Below are 13,318 nucleotides of genomic sequence, written 5' to 3' on the forward strand. Positions count from 1 at the left end.
CGGCGGCAAAGTTCACAGAATGGCGCTACTTTCAGTATCAAGGGGCTTTAGCGGCGGGCCGCCGGAAGCGCCACCTCGTATCTCTAGAACAAACTGTTCCGCGAAAAGCTACCCCTGTGTAGCTTCCAGCGCGCTAGTGGAAACAAAAGGAGGGAAAGCCGTACATTTGTGCGACGTTTACCTACGATTCGAAAAATGTTTGTGGCAGGAGATCGCGATGGTGGTGTCCCTTAATACTGAAGTCATTATATGATTAGAGTAAAAAAAAGTGTTTCAGTGCCAACTTAAATTTCGCTTACATGGTGCATATAAGTGAAATTACTTATTAGTCAAGCTCTACGTGCGAAGGGTACTAGAATTAGGCAGAGCTCGACAGCTGAGAGTACGCTAGCGCTGCACTTAAGACTGGGCTACTTTACTGCTATTTAAGTATGTTTCTGTGGCGCGAAAAACTGTTAACCGTTCCACACCAGACCAGTTCATCCCACTTGAAAACCAGCACCAATATTTTCCCCTGGGCCGCCAAATCACAATATGCAATTCACGGCACATTTAGAGTCCGTATTTCTTGAAACAACAGGGGCCTTGTTTTCAAGGGCAATAAATTATGTTGATGACGATGATGAAATGGGTACGTGCTAGGCACAGTTATACTTTAAGTGCTGACTGACTTCCAATCCAGCAAATACAACATGCCCCACAAAGCCATTAATTCAAAAGTTGTGAAGTGAAATTCTGTTAGTAGTCGTACCGGCGATCGTCACAAAAATTCTGATGTTTTGTCACTTGCCATACGTAGCTTGGCTGGCGAAAATTTTTTTCTTAAGTAGTCATAAATAGTCATTGCAGAAACACGCAGTATAGCTAACATCCGAGCTAGCAACAACAAGATTACTTTGGTAGGCAATTGGTAGGCTTTGGTAGGCAGATTACTTCGATAGGATCACTTCTTTTTTTATTGCGATGGCAATTATTCGGACATTCTCGGCACATTCGCGTTGTCGCTGTGTTCTATCGGTTGAGATGGCGCATGCCCTGTATATGCGGGGGCATACGAGGAACACATACAGGAACACTAGCCGAACCTACTCTGGCCACGTGGCCGCGCGCATACGTGGCCCGCGCTCCGGATATTGGAGGTCACGTGACCTCAGCAGGTGCCAGGGGGCGAAAGGCGAGCAGAGAGGGCTGGCAGCTATAACGCACGCTTTCTTCATGCGCAACGTCTTGGATGAAGCTCACGTCATCTTGAAGGTGCGGCACAGTTGAAATGGTGAAAAGAGCGGAAGCACAGAATGTTCACTCTGAGACAAGCGCGCGAAGTCCTCGCTGCCGGCTTGTGGTCATCGACGGAGCTCTGTTCCGGGCGTTTTTAGGCGTGCGACACCACGCCTGTTTGTTAGCATGCAAATGTTAACAGCAATTTACGCTGCCCACAAAACTACGAGCCTCCGTGTAAGAACCCAGCACGTTGATAAATATCACCGTCTAAGCTTCACCTTTCAAGCGACACGGTGACTTTCTTTTTTTTTGTGCGTGTGCGTGCCCATATTGGACAATTTTCATTGCTGACTTCGGTGACAATCTTGTCCACCGTCAAGACACAAGGAGCCTTGTTCATTTCAGGCAGAGTTACATTTCAAGGCATTCTGATGAGTTCCGCCCTTATGTGAAGGCAGCTAGACCAGATTGAATGAGAGGAAAACAGTCTGTTTATTGTACGCAACTGAAAGCAAGTGGGAGCAAAAAAACAACGTGCACCTCACTTATGGTGTGCCTCAGCATGTGTAGCCACTATAACGTAAGAGGAAGATTTAACCAGGGAGCTCCCATCTAAATATATATACATGGCATTGGAGAAATCGCTTTGCCTAGCCTCCACTGCACCCAATTCAATTATGTTTACTAGCTAACTCATACACCAAATTCCTCTGCTCCAGATGATTTAACAGATGCTGTTAACAGAAGTGTGATATCTGTTCCTGGTGCAGAGTTACGGGGTTTGTAAATATTGTGCTTTGGTGCCCTATATGTACATATATGCATATTGCTTACCAGCAGCCTGCCTTGCATACAGCTGCTACAGGTAAGCATACATGTATATACTGGATATATAAACACAATTAATAAATGTTTCTCACTCTCATCCAAATAAATTTAGCAGTAATTTATTGAGAATACTTCTGCATTTCACATGTATTTGTATAGGCAAATTGGAGTTGGCCCCACGGCGAATTTTTCTCTCTTAGCATGCTTGTGGTAGAAGACATACAGATCTCAACAGAAGAAAAAAAAAATCAATGTGTTACACAGCTGGGTGGAATGTCAAGTTTATGAGCTACGAATATGTCCATACTGCCTACCAGCAGCCTGCCTTGCATACAGCTGCTACAGGTAAGCGTATATACTGGATATATAAACAATGGTTCAAAAATAGTCTACCGTTTTTCACCAGAAACAGGCAGATCAACACGAAATACTGATGCCGGTAACAAATGCTACTTATAACACTTCACACACTCTCACACCTACGAAGCAGAGCCGAAATATCTTGCGTACATTCGACATCACTGAGAAAAGTGCACCGGTTTGGTGTATTCTTGTGGATACAATATGCCCTCCAAAATTTTAGAAATTCAAGACGCAAGAGGCTTGCATTGTGCTTGCATATGTCAGCCACTTAGGTTTTATCAAAACCCAAGCAGACTTTGGGTTCTTGGGTACGTGAGTTGCAGGCAATTCGAAAAGCTCCACCAACCATTGTGGAATACCAGAACACCGGAGACACTGAAGGCAGCAGCAGTACTAGTGGCGTCATCTTCTAGCATTGTTTTGAAACATGCTACGAATGTTATAGTGTTGCATCATTGTTCTCACAGAAGAGGAATAAAATTCACTGCATGCCAATGTTTGTTGCTACTGACAACACTGATCTAGCAGATAGGTAAATAAATATTGTTACCTCAGAGATCGGGTAGTGCACGCCTGATCTCGGAGGCTATGTACTCTACATTTAGGTTGGCATCAATGTCACAAGATGGCATCACCAGTGTTGCAGATGTCTCCCTGTTGTCCTGGTATTCAGTAAACTGCAATTTGTTAACGGATAGGTTAAACCCCCGTTTTTTCCTCTTTCCAAGCCCTTGGTGTACACATTATGCACGAGGAAGGGTTACACAAAAGAAAACATGGTACATTACCAATACATCGGTGGGCACATGGATGCCACTTTGGCAAAATGAGAACGGTGCAAATCAACCATCCATGTGAGCGACAGATCTGTCTGAGAGCGGCAGACAGTGAAAGACACTTCCTATATGCTAATAATGCTGGACGGCCCATATGCCAGAACTCTGTAACGTCTTCTACTAATTGAATTTACTTGAAGCCCATTTAGCTTAAATGATGTTTTAGCAGCGTGCGAGATAAAACACAGGCAAGATACCCAGGGGTCAACCAGAGAGAGAAATAGCTTTCACTCATCCCTCATCCAACCACAAATGGATACAGAACACAGTATTACATACTTTGTTAAAGGTCTTTTTCAAAGCACACGACATGTCACTGGATTACATCTCCTAAATAGTGCTACAGATGTCCAAAATAGAAGGGCGGAGTTATATAAAAATGTTGTGCATTTTAAAACCCGTACACTATTAGTCTGATAAAGCTCACCCCCGAAAAAACTTTCACTTGATTGCAAGACAATTTTATGGCTATGAAAAAAAGAAATAAAGAAAGAAATCACAAGAACGCAACACTACTAGGGTTATTGCTAGAGTAAATGAACATACAAAGTCTAGAATATGAACAAAAAGATTCTATTTTGAATTGATGAATCCAATTCGGGAAGTTCACATTCCATCACTTTGAATATTCAGTAGCGGCTCAATATTATGTAGTTGCTACGATCGTCGATATCAAAAAAGTCCCATTGTAGTCTTGCTTTCGAAAGTTTGCAGGGTGTGCAATTTATGAAAAGACAATCTCGTGGCTTGGGCACACAGACTGCAGTTCCGACTTGGTGTTTACAGCAGTATGCATAACTAAGGCTGTGTTTCACTAACTTAATGCTGAAAGCAAGAAGCAAGCAACTATTTTTGTCTTTTTGTGAAACCCGTGCCTTGCAAACATGTAACCCTGACTGCACATGGTACATTGACAACTTCAAGTAGCTGTGTGAAGGCAGCCAAAAGCTACTACAACCTTTTACTTAATGATAACTTTGACACAGCCCAGATGACGTAACAAATAAGTGTTTTTCATATAGGTTTCTTTTTCTACCTTTATAAGCAAAAAGATAATTGGAATTTGGATCACTCTTCAAGGCCCACAATATCTGAATATTTGTATTCGATTCAAACGCTTCACTATTCAAACAACACAAGTTATATCACGTGTTCAACAGACATCACAGAATGCACATTACTAAAGCTGTTCAGAAAGCTACAGCTCTGTTATCAAACTGAAAAAAAATAAAAACAATGAAGGCAAATGACACCTCTTGCAATGAAGGCTTTGCGAAATGCTACACTTGCATACTTGAACTGTTTTCAGCATATTTCAGCATACATAGGTGCAACTTGTCCTATTATAAGAACAACAACAAAGTGAGTGATTGTAAAAAGCACAACTTTCACAACATTTCTAATGCTCAACAAACACAGTTAGGGGTGTGCAAATAGTGGTTTTTGAGGCCGAATATTGAATAATTTTTAAATAGTGTTTCAAGCAGCCGTTATCACAGTCAATATAAAACTATGTTCACATCCTAGTATTAGCAAGTTTCTGTCATAACATAGCACGGCATGAAGGTTATTAAAAGCACAAACGGAGTATTAGGAGCAAACAAGTAGTTTCTTCGCATAAAAAAGACTCTTCAGTGAGTGCAAATGATCGCTGTACAGCCTGTAAAGTATGGCTACCTAAGTGACATAGCCTGCTCCACTACACAAGTTCTCGTTCTTTATGTCTGCACTATGCCCGCGGGGGTGAAAATTTGCCATGCTTCTGCTTCGATTCTACGTTTGATTGGGTGCAGGTGGCGTTATGAATTATTCAAAAAGTATTCGAAAGATATTCGCATTTACATATAGTAAGCATTTGATTCAAAGACTGAATCGAATAGGACACTATTTGATTCATTATTCAAAAGTGCTGAATATTCGCACACCACTAAGAACAGTATTTGAAGCAAGAGCACTGCTATCCTATCACAGTACTGGTTCTTGAAAACAGAGCTAACACTCGGATGCAGGTGGATTGAGGTGTTTCCTAAAGCAACAGTAGCGAGATAACAGACATGTACGCTTTGCATTGTACTAAATGTTTCAAGAAATAGAAAGTTAACGGTTGTGTAACGGCTAGTACTGATAAGCTTGTTGCTCTGAAGCAATTGAAATGTTAATTGTTTTTTTTCTCCGGTGCTAAGATAATGAACATGGACCATATTGTTTGTCCAAATATAGATTTACTGCCCAAAATGAGCAGTAACCATAAAAAGCACCAAGTACCTATGCTACATTGTTACGGCAATTGCTGCCATATCTAAACAGTGCCCAACTTGCCGGGCAACGCTGCTAAAGTTATGCAGTGCAGGCAGAAAAACGTATCACAGTGAGCGTTACATAGCAGGACGATACAGATCCATGACACCGCCTGCTCTGTATTTTCAGCAGAGCATATTTAAAAAGATAAAGGCAGGAGACTGAACAAACACAGAATACTATCTTCTATTCTACCTTTATCAATATCTGTTGCCATGGTAAAAGCACTAGCCTACCAACACCGCCCTACCCTATATGCATATCTATATTAAATGTCCATACAGAACTGTGGTTATATGGAGTTATTGCTATGCGGAGCCCTATAAACAGTTTCAATACATGACGCACTATATTTTAGAGTGACTGCAAGCAGTACAGTGCAGAAATGGTGGGAATGCGGAAATGTATTGCTTCACGTTTTGCTGTCGTTTAAATCTGTGATGCCATACTATGACATAATTCCTTTATATTATTTATATCATAAGATGAGGAGGCATTTAGTTAATATTCTGCTGGACCATAGGTTTATATACTCTTTCTTTTTTTTTTACAGTAGCATGTATAATTTCATGCTAGTGAATGCAAGTACTCCAAACGGTCAATCTAGTTTGCCTGTAGTATGAAACCAACTACGATCATAGGGAACCCTCAAGCAGTAATAACTCTAGTGCAATGTCACTACTTAGCTCTGCAACTTCTGAAGGTGTTTGTACGTTCAATGTGCCTTCGGAGTTTGCCAATTTAAGACATTGTGACGGCAAGTGCAATTCAGCTTGAAATGAGATCCCACAGAAGTTGCCACGTCTTTGGCCCTGTGACATCATCCAGCATGCATTGCAAACACGCTGTAGATTTTCATGCAATCAACGAAACTCACTTGACAACATTTGTTGACACAATGCGAGAGCGCTGCATTTGCCATAAAATCTTCCTTTCTCAAAACGAACGATTTCTGTTCACAAATTCTCATAAAAACTGTAGGCACTTGTCGTTCATGTAAAGGGCTAAATTAACAGTATATGTATAGGCACCTAATCAATCATCTGCTCTATGACAAGAACTTTACATCAAGATCTCTACAAAAGCCATTATATCTGGCAGTCAACTTCTGTTTCCCGTCTGCACTTACAAATGTGCAGTGTTAAGCTACAGGATTTGGGACTTCGAGGCACAAAGCGAAGAGAGGATGAGCAATACTTCACTGTCTTTTCTCAAGTCAGCATCGAATGCCGCTGCATCGAATTCAAGTCAGCATCGAAACATTTTACACGGACATTCAGGTGAACGGCAAGCTTAAGTTTAGGCAGTCAACATCGACTTAGCATTTGAGCATGCAAAATTCAGCTTTGCTGTTCTCAACTTCTTCACGTAAATGTACTGTAAATGCAGGGACATTCCAAAGAGCCAACAACAAAGACAGAGCAACAAATAAAAACAGAACGTCACATTTCAGTCCTAAGACACCACAATCACACCTTCTTCATCGTATCGGTGCATAAAAAAAATAAATAACTGTCCGGTGCGCCTCTGCTTCACATAGAAAAGTTCATGGGGCCTAGAAAACAGTGGAAAGCATTCACAACAATATGTCACAGCCATACTGCCAGGCATATATAAACATACACAAGAATATATAGAACAATCACCTTTTAAGGCTACATAGTAGTATACTGGAAACACAAGTAGTTCATCTAACCACATCCTTTGTATATATAAGAAAAACGAGCAAGAAGTGGCCATGCCAGAAGTATACTCCAGCCACTAAACACCGAGATAAAGCTTAACAAAGCTCAAAATGTGAACCCTTACGGAATATATACATCACTCACATATTAAGACCCCCTACTGTGGGTGTCGCATACTAAGGCTTAATGGGAATCGTAGCTTGCCTTGGGGCATACATGTGCGGAGTTGACATGCTTCAATGCAAGTACAGCAGTTGGTGTCAAAAGTTTCTGGGGCACAGGATCTGAAGAAAGCTCAAGAACATATGTCCCGAGCCTGAGGCACAAAGCATGGACTTCAAGATTCTCCCCCCTGTGCCAGTGTTTTACTGGCTGCAAGAAAAATCTGGAGTTAAATTTGGCTTTTTCGCAAGTCCTCTGTTCCGAAAACTTTTGACACTCGCTGCACATCACCAAAATTGTGCTCGCTGCCGCAGTAGCGCCATTTCAATGTGTTGAGCGTTAATGCCGCTAATAATAATGCCAGAGGTAAAATTCGAAAGAAAAAGAGAAGGAACAGAGCACAAAGCTCATTTCTGAGAGAAACGATGACTCGTAGAAATGCCCAAGAAGTTTGAGGTATGTTCTAGGGAGGGCATCAAACGAGCTCCCATCCGTCCATGTCGGCGTCAGTCTTTTCGGCCGAAGCGGAGAGCCCTAATGAGTCCATTTCATTGATGCGAGATGGCAGCTCGCAGGTGGACAGCTGTAGTGCCGAGCCATCAGCAGCAACGGCCCAAAGCCTGTCGTCGACGGACACTGCACGCAACAGTCGGTGACATCAGACAAGCTAAAACTATTACTGAACCAAAGTTATGAAAATGGGAAAAACTGTCACCTCGACGAGAGTAGCAGGAAGCTACAAAATTGCACATGCAAGGAACACGTGTTGGTTCCGTGCCTGTTTCCTGGATCAGGGTGAATTTTTCTTTACATGCAAAGCTTCTTTTCTTTTTTCTCAGAAGTCCTTGCAGGTTTCCTTTATAGCTTAATGCTGCTATTTGGTGATGACCTACTATACATAATGAGCTACCTAGACACAAAGAAACTGGTCTTCAAAAACAAGCATGGTTTCCAGAATGATCGATAGTGCTTAACTCAGTTATACAAACTAACTACTGAACTTTACAATTCAGTGCGTAAGTCTCTTTATATCGATGCCATATTCACTGACTTAGCCAACGCATTCAACAGAGTGCCTCACTGGCATATAATTCTCAAAGCTGAAAATCCACACTTGGATGCAAAAACAATATGCTGAACCCACAAATTCCTCACAGAGTTCAAACAGTTAAAATAGGCGATTCTGTATCTAAGTTATATAAAGCTTTAACAGGAGCGCCTCAGGGACTAGTATTGGGTCCCCTCATATCCTTAATCTATATTAATGACATAGCATCTCAACTAACCTCTTCCGTTCTGTTTTTTCATGACGACCGTGCCATTTACAAAGAAATATCTAACAATACTACTACATAACAGTACTACGGTCCAGTTTAATGAAGCCAAGAAATTAGTGCCATTTATGGTAGACGGATATTAAAACTGACAAAACCGAAACATGTTAAATTTTGCACAGTCCACTACAGCCCCTGTTAAACGCTACTCGGTAAGTGGATTAGGTCTTGCGGCACCCATGGCACTTGCTCGGCAGCACTGGGTGGTAGTGAACTGCTCGCGTAGTAGCGCCGAAAGCTCTCCGTAGGTGGCGGGGCACCGTGCGGCCCACAGTAGCAGGAAGCTTGCCACTAGCGTTTTCATTCCTCGAATAAACGTGCATTTCTGCAGATTTTGCAAGTGCCCAAAAACGGCTGCACGCAGTGCCCTTCCACTAGCACGCACCGCTGCACAGAAGTACATTGTACATACACCATTTGGACACCATTTGACCAAAATCTTGGCTCTTGTAACCGATAGTCCGTTAAAGCCAGAGCCGTTAATACCAGAATTTGTTGCATTAATAATATGGGCAGACGAAACTTAATAAGAAGAATGGTCCGTTGTATTTCAAGGTATGTTGTACGCAGATTCATTGTAACGGGCATAGACTGTATCAGTTTAGTGAACATTTTGTGAAATTTGTGCGGAATGCTCATCAATCAACTCCGTAAAAGATAATGTGATAACATGCAGACTTACTGGAGAGCACACGGAAGTGTTTCAGCCAGAAGGCAGAGTTCAAAGATGGAAATATTCATTAAGCCAGGTTCCAATTCTCATCCCTATTTTTTACCCCAATTTAACGTCATGTAAAAATATACAGATCCCACACACTGGAATTGATGGAAGCAAAGCTTTCTGCTCTGTTCACTTTCTTCAGTGTTTAGTCCAATACACGAGTGATAAGCTGATGTTAAATGTTACTTTGCATGCACCCCTGCTGTTTGTCTGCGTAGTACGTGGAACAAACAGGGAGACGTGTTTGCTTGAGGCACTGTTGTGAGCCATTGTTCATAACCTTTGAAAGGGTTGAGCATTATCATTTCCTCACATGGCACATCACGTCATGGCAAAAGTATTGAACTGTAATTGAGTTACGGGACTGTACGTGCCATAACCATGATCGGATTATGAGGCACACCGTAGTGGCGGACTCCAGATTAATTTCGACACTCTGGAGTTCTTTAATGTGCAGATAAATCCAAGTGCACTAGCGTTTTTTTGTATTTCGTTCCTGTAGAAATGTGGATGCCACAGTAAGGATTGAACCTGCGACCTCGAGCAATGCCATAGCCGCAAAGCTACTGCGGCGGGCACAGAAGAGTTGATTTGACGTGTGATCATTTCCGTAGTGTCACCTAGACCCTACAGTGTGCTTTAATGCGGCTCTTCTTCTGCACGCCCTGCGTAAGTTGTCCGCTTGACAAATTTGCATGGTGTTCATTTTTTAAGGAATAACAGAAACGTACCATACCGTACCTTGAACTTAAAGCTTATCCCGTTTGCCCACAACTGCTGTCGTGTCTATAGTAGCAGTGCTTTCTTGCCTTCCCACGTCACCTTCTCCCAATCCATCCCCCTCCTCCCTTGTATGGGAAATGCGAGTGAAAACTGGCAAGGCTGTTATTCACTTGTTTCGCAACTGTGTTGGTTCTACCCATTCTCTGCCTCCTCTCCCCCCTCCTTTCTACCACTCTACCTAGCTTTCCTTTGGAGTTGTACATTAGTAGAAAAGTAAGTGCTGCAATTTCCGCAATGCTTTTGCGGGGTATTAGCCTCTTGACAGTTACAGTTGTCAAGAGGCTAATACGGCGACGTGAAGGGAGCACCACAGGGCATTGTGCACATTCGATGCGGTGCAAAGGTACAAACGAGGCTCTTGCATCATCTTTCCTCTCTGCCGCGCTCCTGTCATGTATACACACGCTCTGAACCAGCCCTCAACGCGGTGTACCAGATAGCAGCAGAAACAGCAACAGCAGCAGTGGGAACGTTGAAGTAAGAGGCAAGGAGAGCTTCGCTTTAAAACATGTCTTAATGGAGACTGACAAGAAACAGGTGGCTTACCAGTGAGACATGCAGCATGGCCCGGTATCCTCTTCCAGTAGTCACCGACAAAGTTGCTGTTGGAGATGCCAAAGCGCCGGAAGATTTCGCCCGAAGGTGTCAGCGCCCAGACAGCCTTCTCGCTGACACAGAGCTGCCGCGCCTGGACGCCTGGAACTTCCACCCAGCTGGTGCCAATGTGAAGCTCCGGGTAGATGCCCTCGCGGACGTAAACATGCTTGCGGTTGTCCAGCGCCCACACCATAAAGTTCCGGGGACCCACGTACACCTGGAAGGCCGTTGGAATGCACTCAACTGACACGAGAAATATGGAACGCTGGAGCAAAGATGCCGGCCAACATATGCAAGGAAGAAGAAAGGGACAGGCATAGTTTTCGATAACGTATGGCCTAAATTTATAGACACAAGACAGGCAACGCGATAGCACTGCAGCCAGCCATGGCTGGGATATTGTGGCAATTTCATTTGTCTTTTTCCTTTTCATGCTTCATTAGGGGTACAAGTTCTGCTCTGTCTACATTAGTACCATCTTGATGGGCCACTTGTAAGAAAGGAATAGAACTGAGCAACATAAATTGAGATGTTATAGCGACCCACGTGTCACGTTGCCTCCTCTGTGTACTTTCCGTAAATTAGAAGCTGTACACTACAGTAATCACGAACCAATTTCACTTGCAAGGCACCATTGTTGGACACGCAGAGTCTGGCACAATTCGTCCCTCTTTTGCGCCAGTCCATGCCTGTCCCTTAGTAGCCCAAGTCAATGTTGCGCTGCATCTTTCGTTCAGCGTAATGGACCAACTAGCCCAGAAATTAGTCTTATTAGATGTAAAACAATGTAAAACAATCAGGCACCTTTCCCACCGCAGGCAGTTAGTATTCCAAGGCCAAGTTGGGTAAGAAAGGAAAAAAGCAGGTGTTAGCAATGAAATATAGTTAGCTGAGCAGGCTGAAACTTGAGGCGGCAAATATTAATGGCAACTATTGTCAAATGTGGTAATTTCTTGCATCTTCTCTAAAGATATGTGCATAAGGAAACGACTGTTACCAAGTACTAGCAGCATTCTGTGGCTGCAGCTAATACTAGGTAGCCATGGTTTCAGCGACACCCCTAGCAGCAACAAACATGGACCTTGTTGGCCAATGCCATAAATTTAAACCTAAATTGGCACCCTTTTCAATGCTAATTGTGGTGTAACACTGCTATTAATTATAGCCCCATGTTCACTTTGTCATTATGGTTGAACTAACGTTACGGCTTACAGTTTTCCAGTTTGAACCCTACATGTGAACTGAACAAACCAATGATAAGAGACAGGAACATGTGTGTGTTTCTGTACCCTAGTACACGTTTCCAAAAGTAATAAATACATTATAATTTGTTTGAGTTGCTGGTTCTAGGCACATTAGAAACAACAACTGATATTCTAGAACACTTTTGGCTATATTGCTCAGAAGCAATATTTTACTCTACAAAAGCTTTTGTTTCTAACAAAAAAAGAAAAAAGAATCATTTCAGTATCTCTCTCAAATTTAAGTAAAATCTCGTTATTTCGAATTCCGCGGGATGCTAAGAAAATTCTATTTATAAAAGATTCGAATAAATAAATAAAACTAAAGTAAGAGAACTGAAAGAGCACCAACTTCATGTAGAAAATATAGTGTGGAAACACTCAGATAAGAGGCTATACACAGATATATATTTATGAACAGATATGTTGTACTGGCTAAAAGAGTAAAAGACAATAGTAAGCACAAGCTCAAAGATAATTGCATTTTCAGACACAAACTTTTCGTCCTCAACATCAACCTGTAGCAATACAATTATTAGGCTATTGTTTTTAGAGAAAGTCCCCTTTAAATAAAGTACATAGATGACATGGTGAAAGCACAACAGCAAAAATTTCCGCAGTTCCAGCGATTCATCAATTGAAAAACAACTGTTGTGCTTGGTGCAATCAGCCCTCTTTTGTAGCTGACAGATCACTGCTCTACAGTACGAGCAAGCATTTGCATGTAAAGAAAGAAAAGATAGACATGCGACCAAGTTCCCTCCAGACGAAACCAAGAGATGTCAGCAGCATGCGACCTCAAGAAGGGGGTTATAGAATTCAACGCATGCGGAAGAACGTTCGTGTGATGCCCGACATACCTTGGTGAGGTGGGGCTTCAGAAACCTTGAAATCTCAAAAGGCAACGAAAAGGGGTTTTCTGATGCAGACTTCGGAATCCGGATGACAAAACAGAAACAAACATGGCGAGGGTAAGCAACTTGAAAACTGCTCTAGTCCCTCCCATAGCACATTCAGTTCATTTATTTACTTTGATTTTCAGAAAACATGACACTCACTCATTGCATACTGCTATGGACTGACAAATAAATAATAAATGAAGCAAAACAATGGGACAAGACAACAAAATTGCGGTTTCAAAGATAGGAGGAAAGACGACAACAAAAGAGTAGAAGCAAAATTATAAAGGGCTGCCGAAGTGGAACATATTTCCCGTACAAATTTATTAATGTGTATTCCATAACGGTGT

The 13,318-nt window shown here is 42.2% G+C and overlaps 1 protein-coding gene across 2 annotated transcripts in view; it reads right to left on the reverse strand.

The window, feature by feature from the left end:
- Window positions 1-2,154: 2,154 nt before the first annotated feature.
- The window catches only part of LOC126533720 (tectonin beta-propeller repeat-containing protein 2), a 44,711-nt gene continuing 33,547 nt past the window's right edge, over window positions 2,155-13,318 (reverse strand). The window contains exons 17-19 of one of the 2 annotated variants that reach the window (XM_050180907.2): window positions 12,930-12,998; window positions 10,778-11,045; window positions 2,155-8,029 (exon numbers count right to left, since the gene is read on the reverse strand). In XM_050180907.2, the coding sequence (XP_050036864.1) occupies window positions 7,869-8,029; window positions 10,778-11,045; window positions 12,930-12,998 (498 nt within the window). In that variant the 3' untranslated portion in view covers window positions 2,155-7,868. The remainder of the gene's footprint in view (window positions 8,030-10,777; window positions 11,046-12,929; window positions 12,999-13,318) is intronic. The other variant, XM_050180908.2, reaches the window with a different exon arrangement.

This window comes from Dermacentor andersoni, chromosome 7, assembly GCF_023375885.2.
Source record: "Dermacentor andersoni chromosome 7, qqDerAnde1_hic_scaffold, whole genome shotgun sequence".
Taxonomy (NCBI): Eukaryota; Metazoa; Arthropoda; class Arachnida; order Ixodida; family Ixodidae; genus Dermacentor; species Dermacentor andersoni.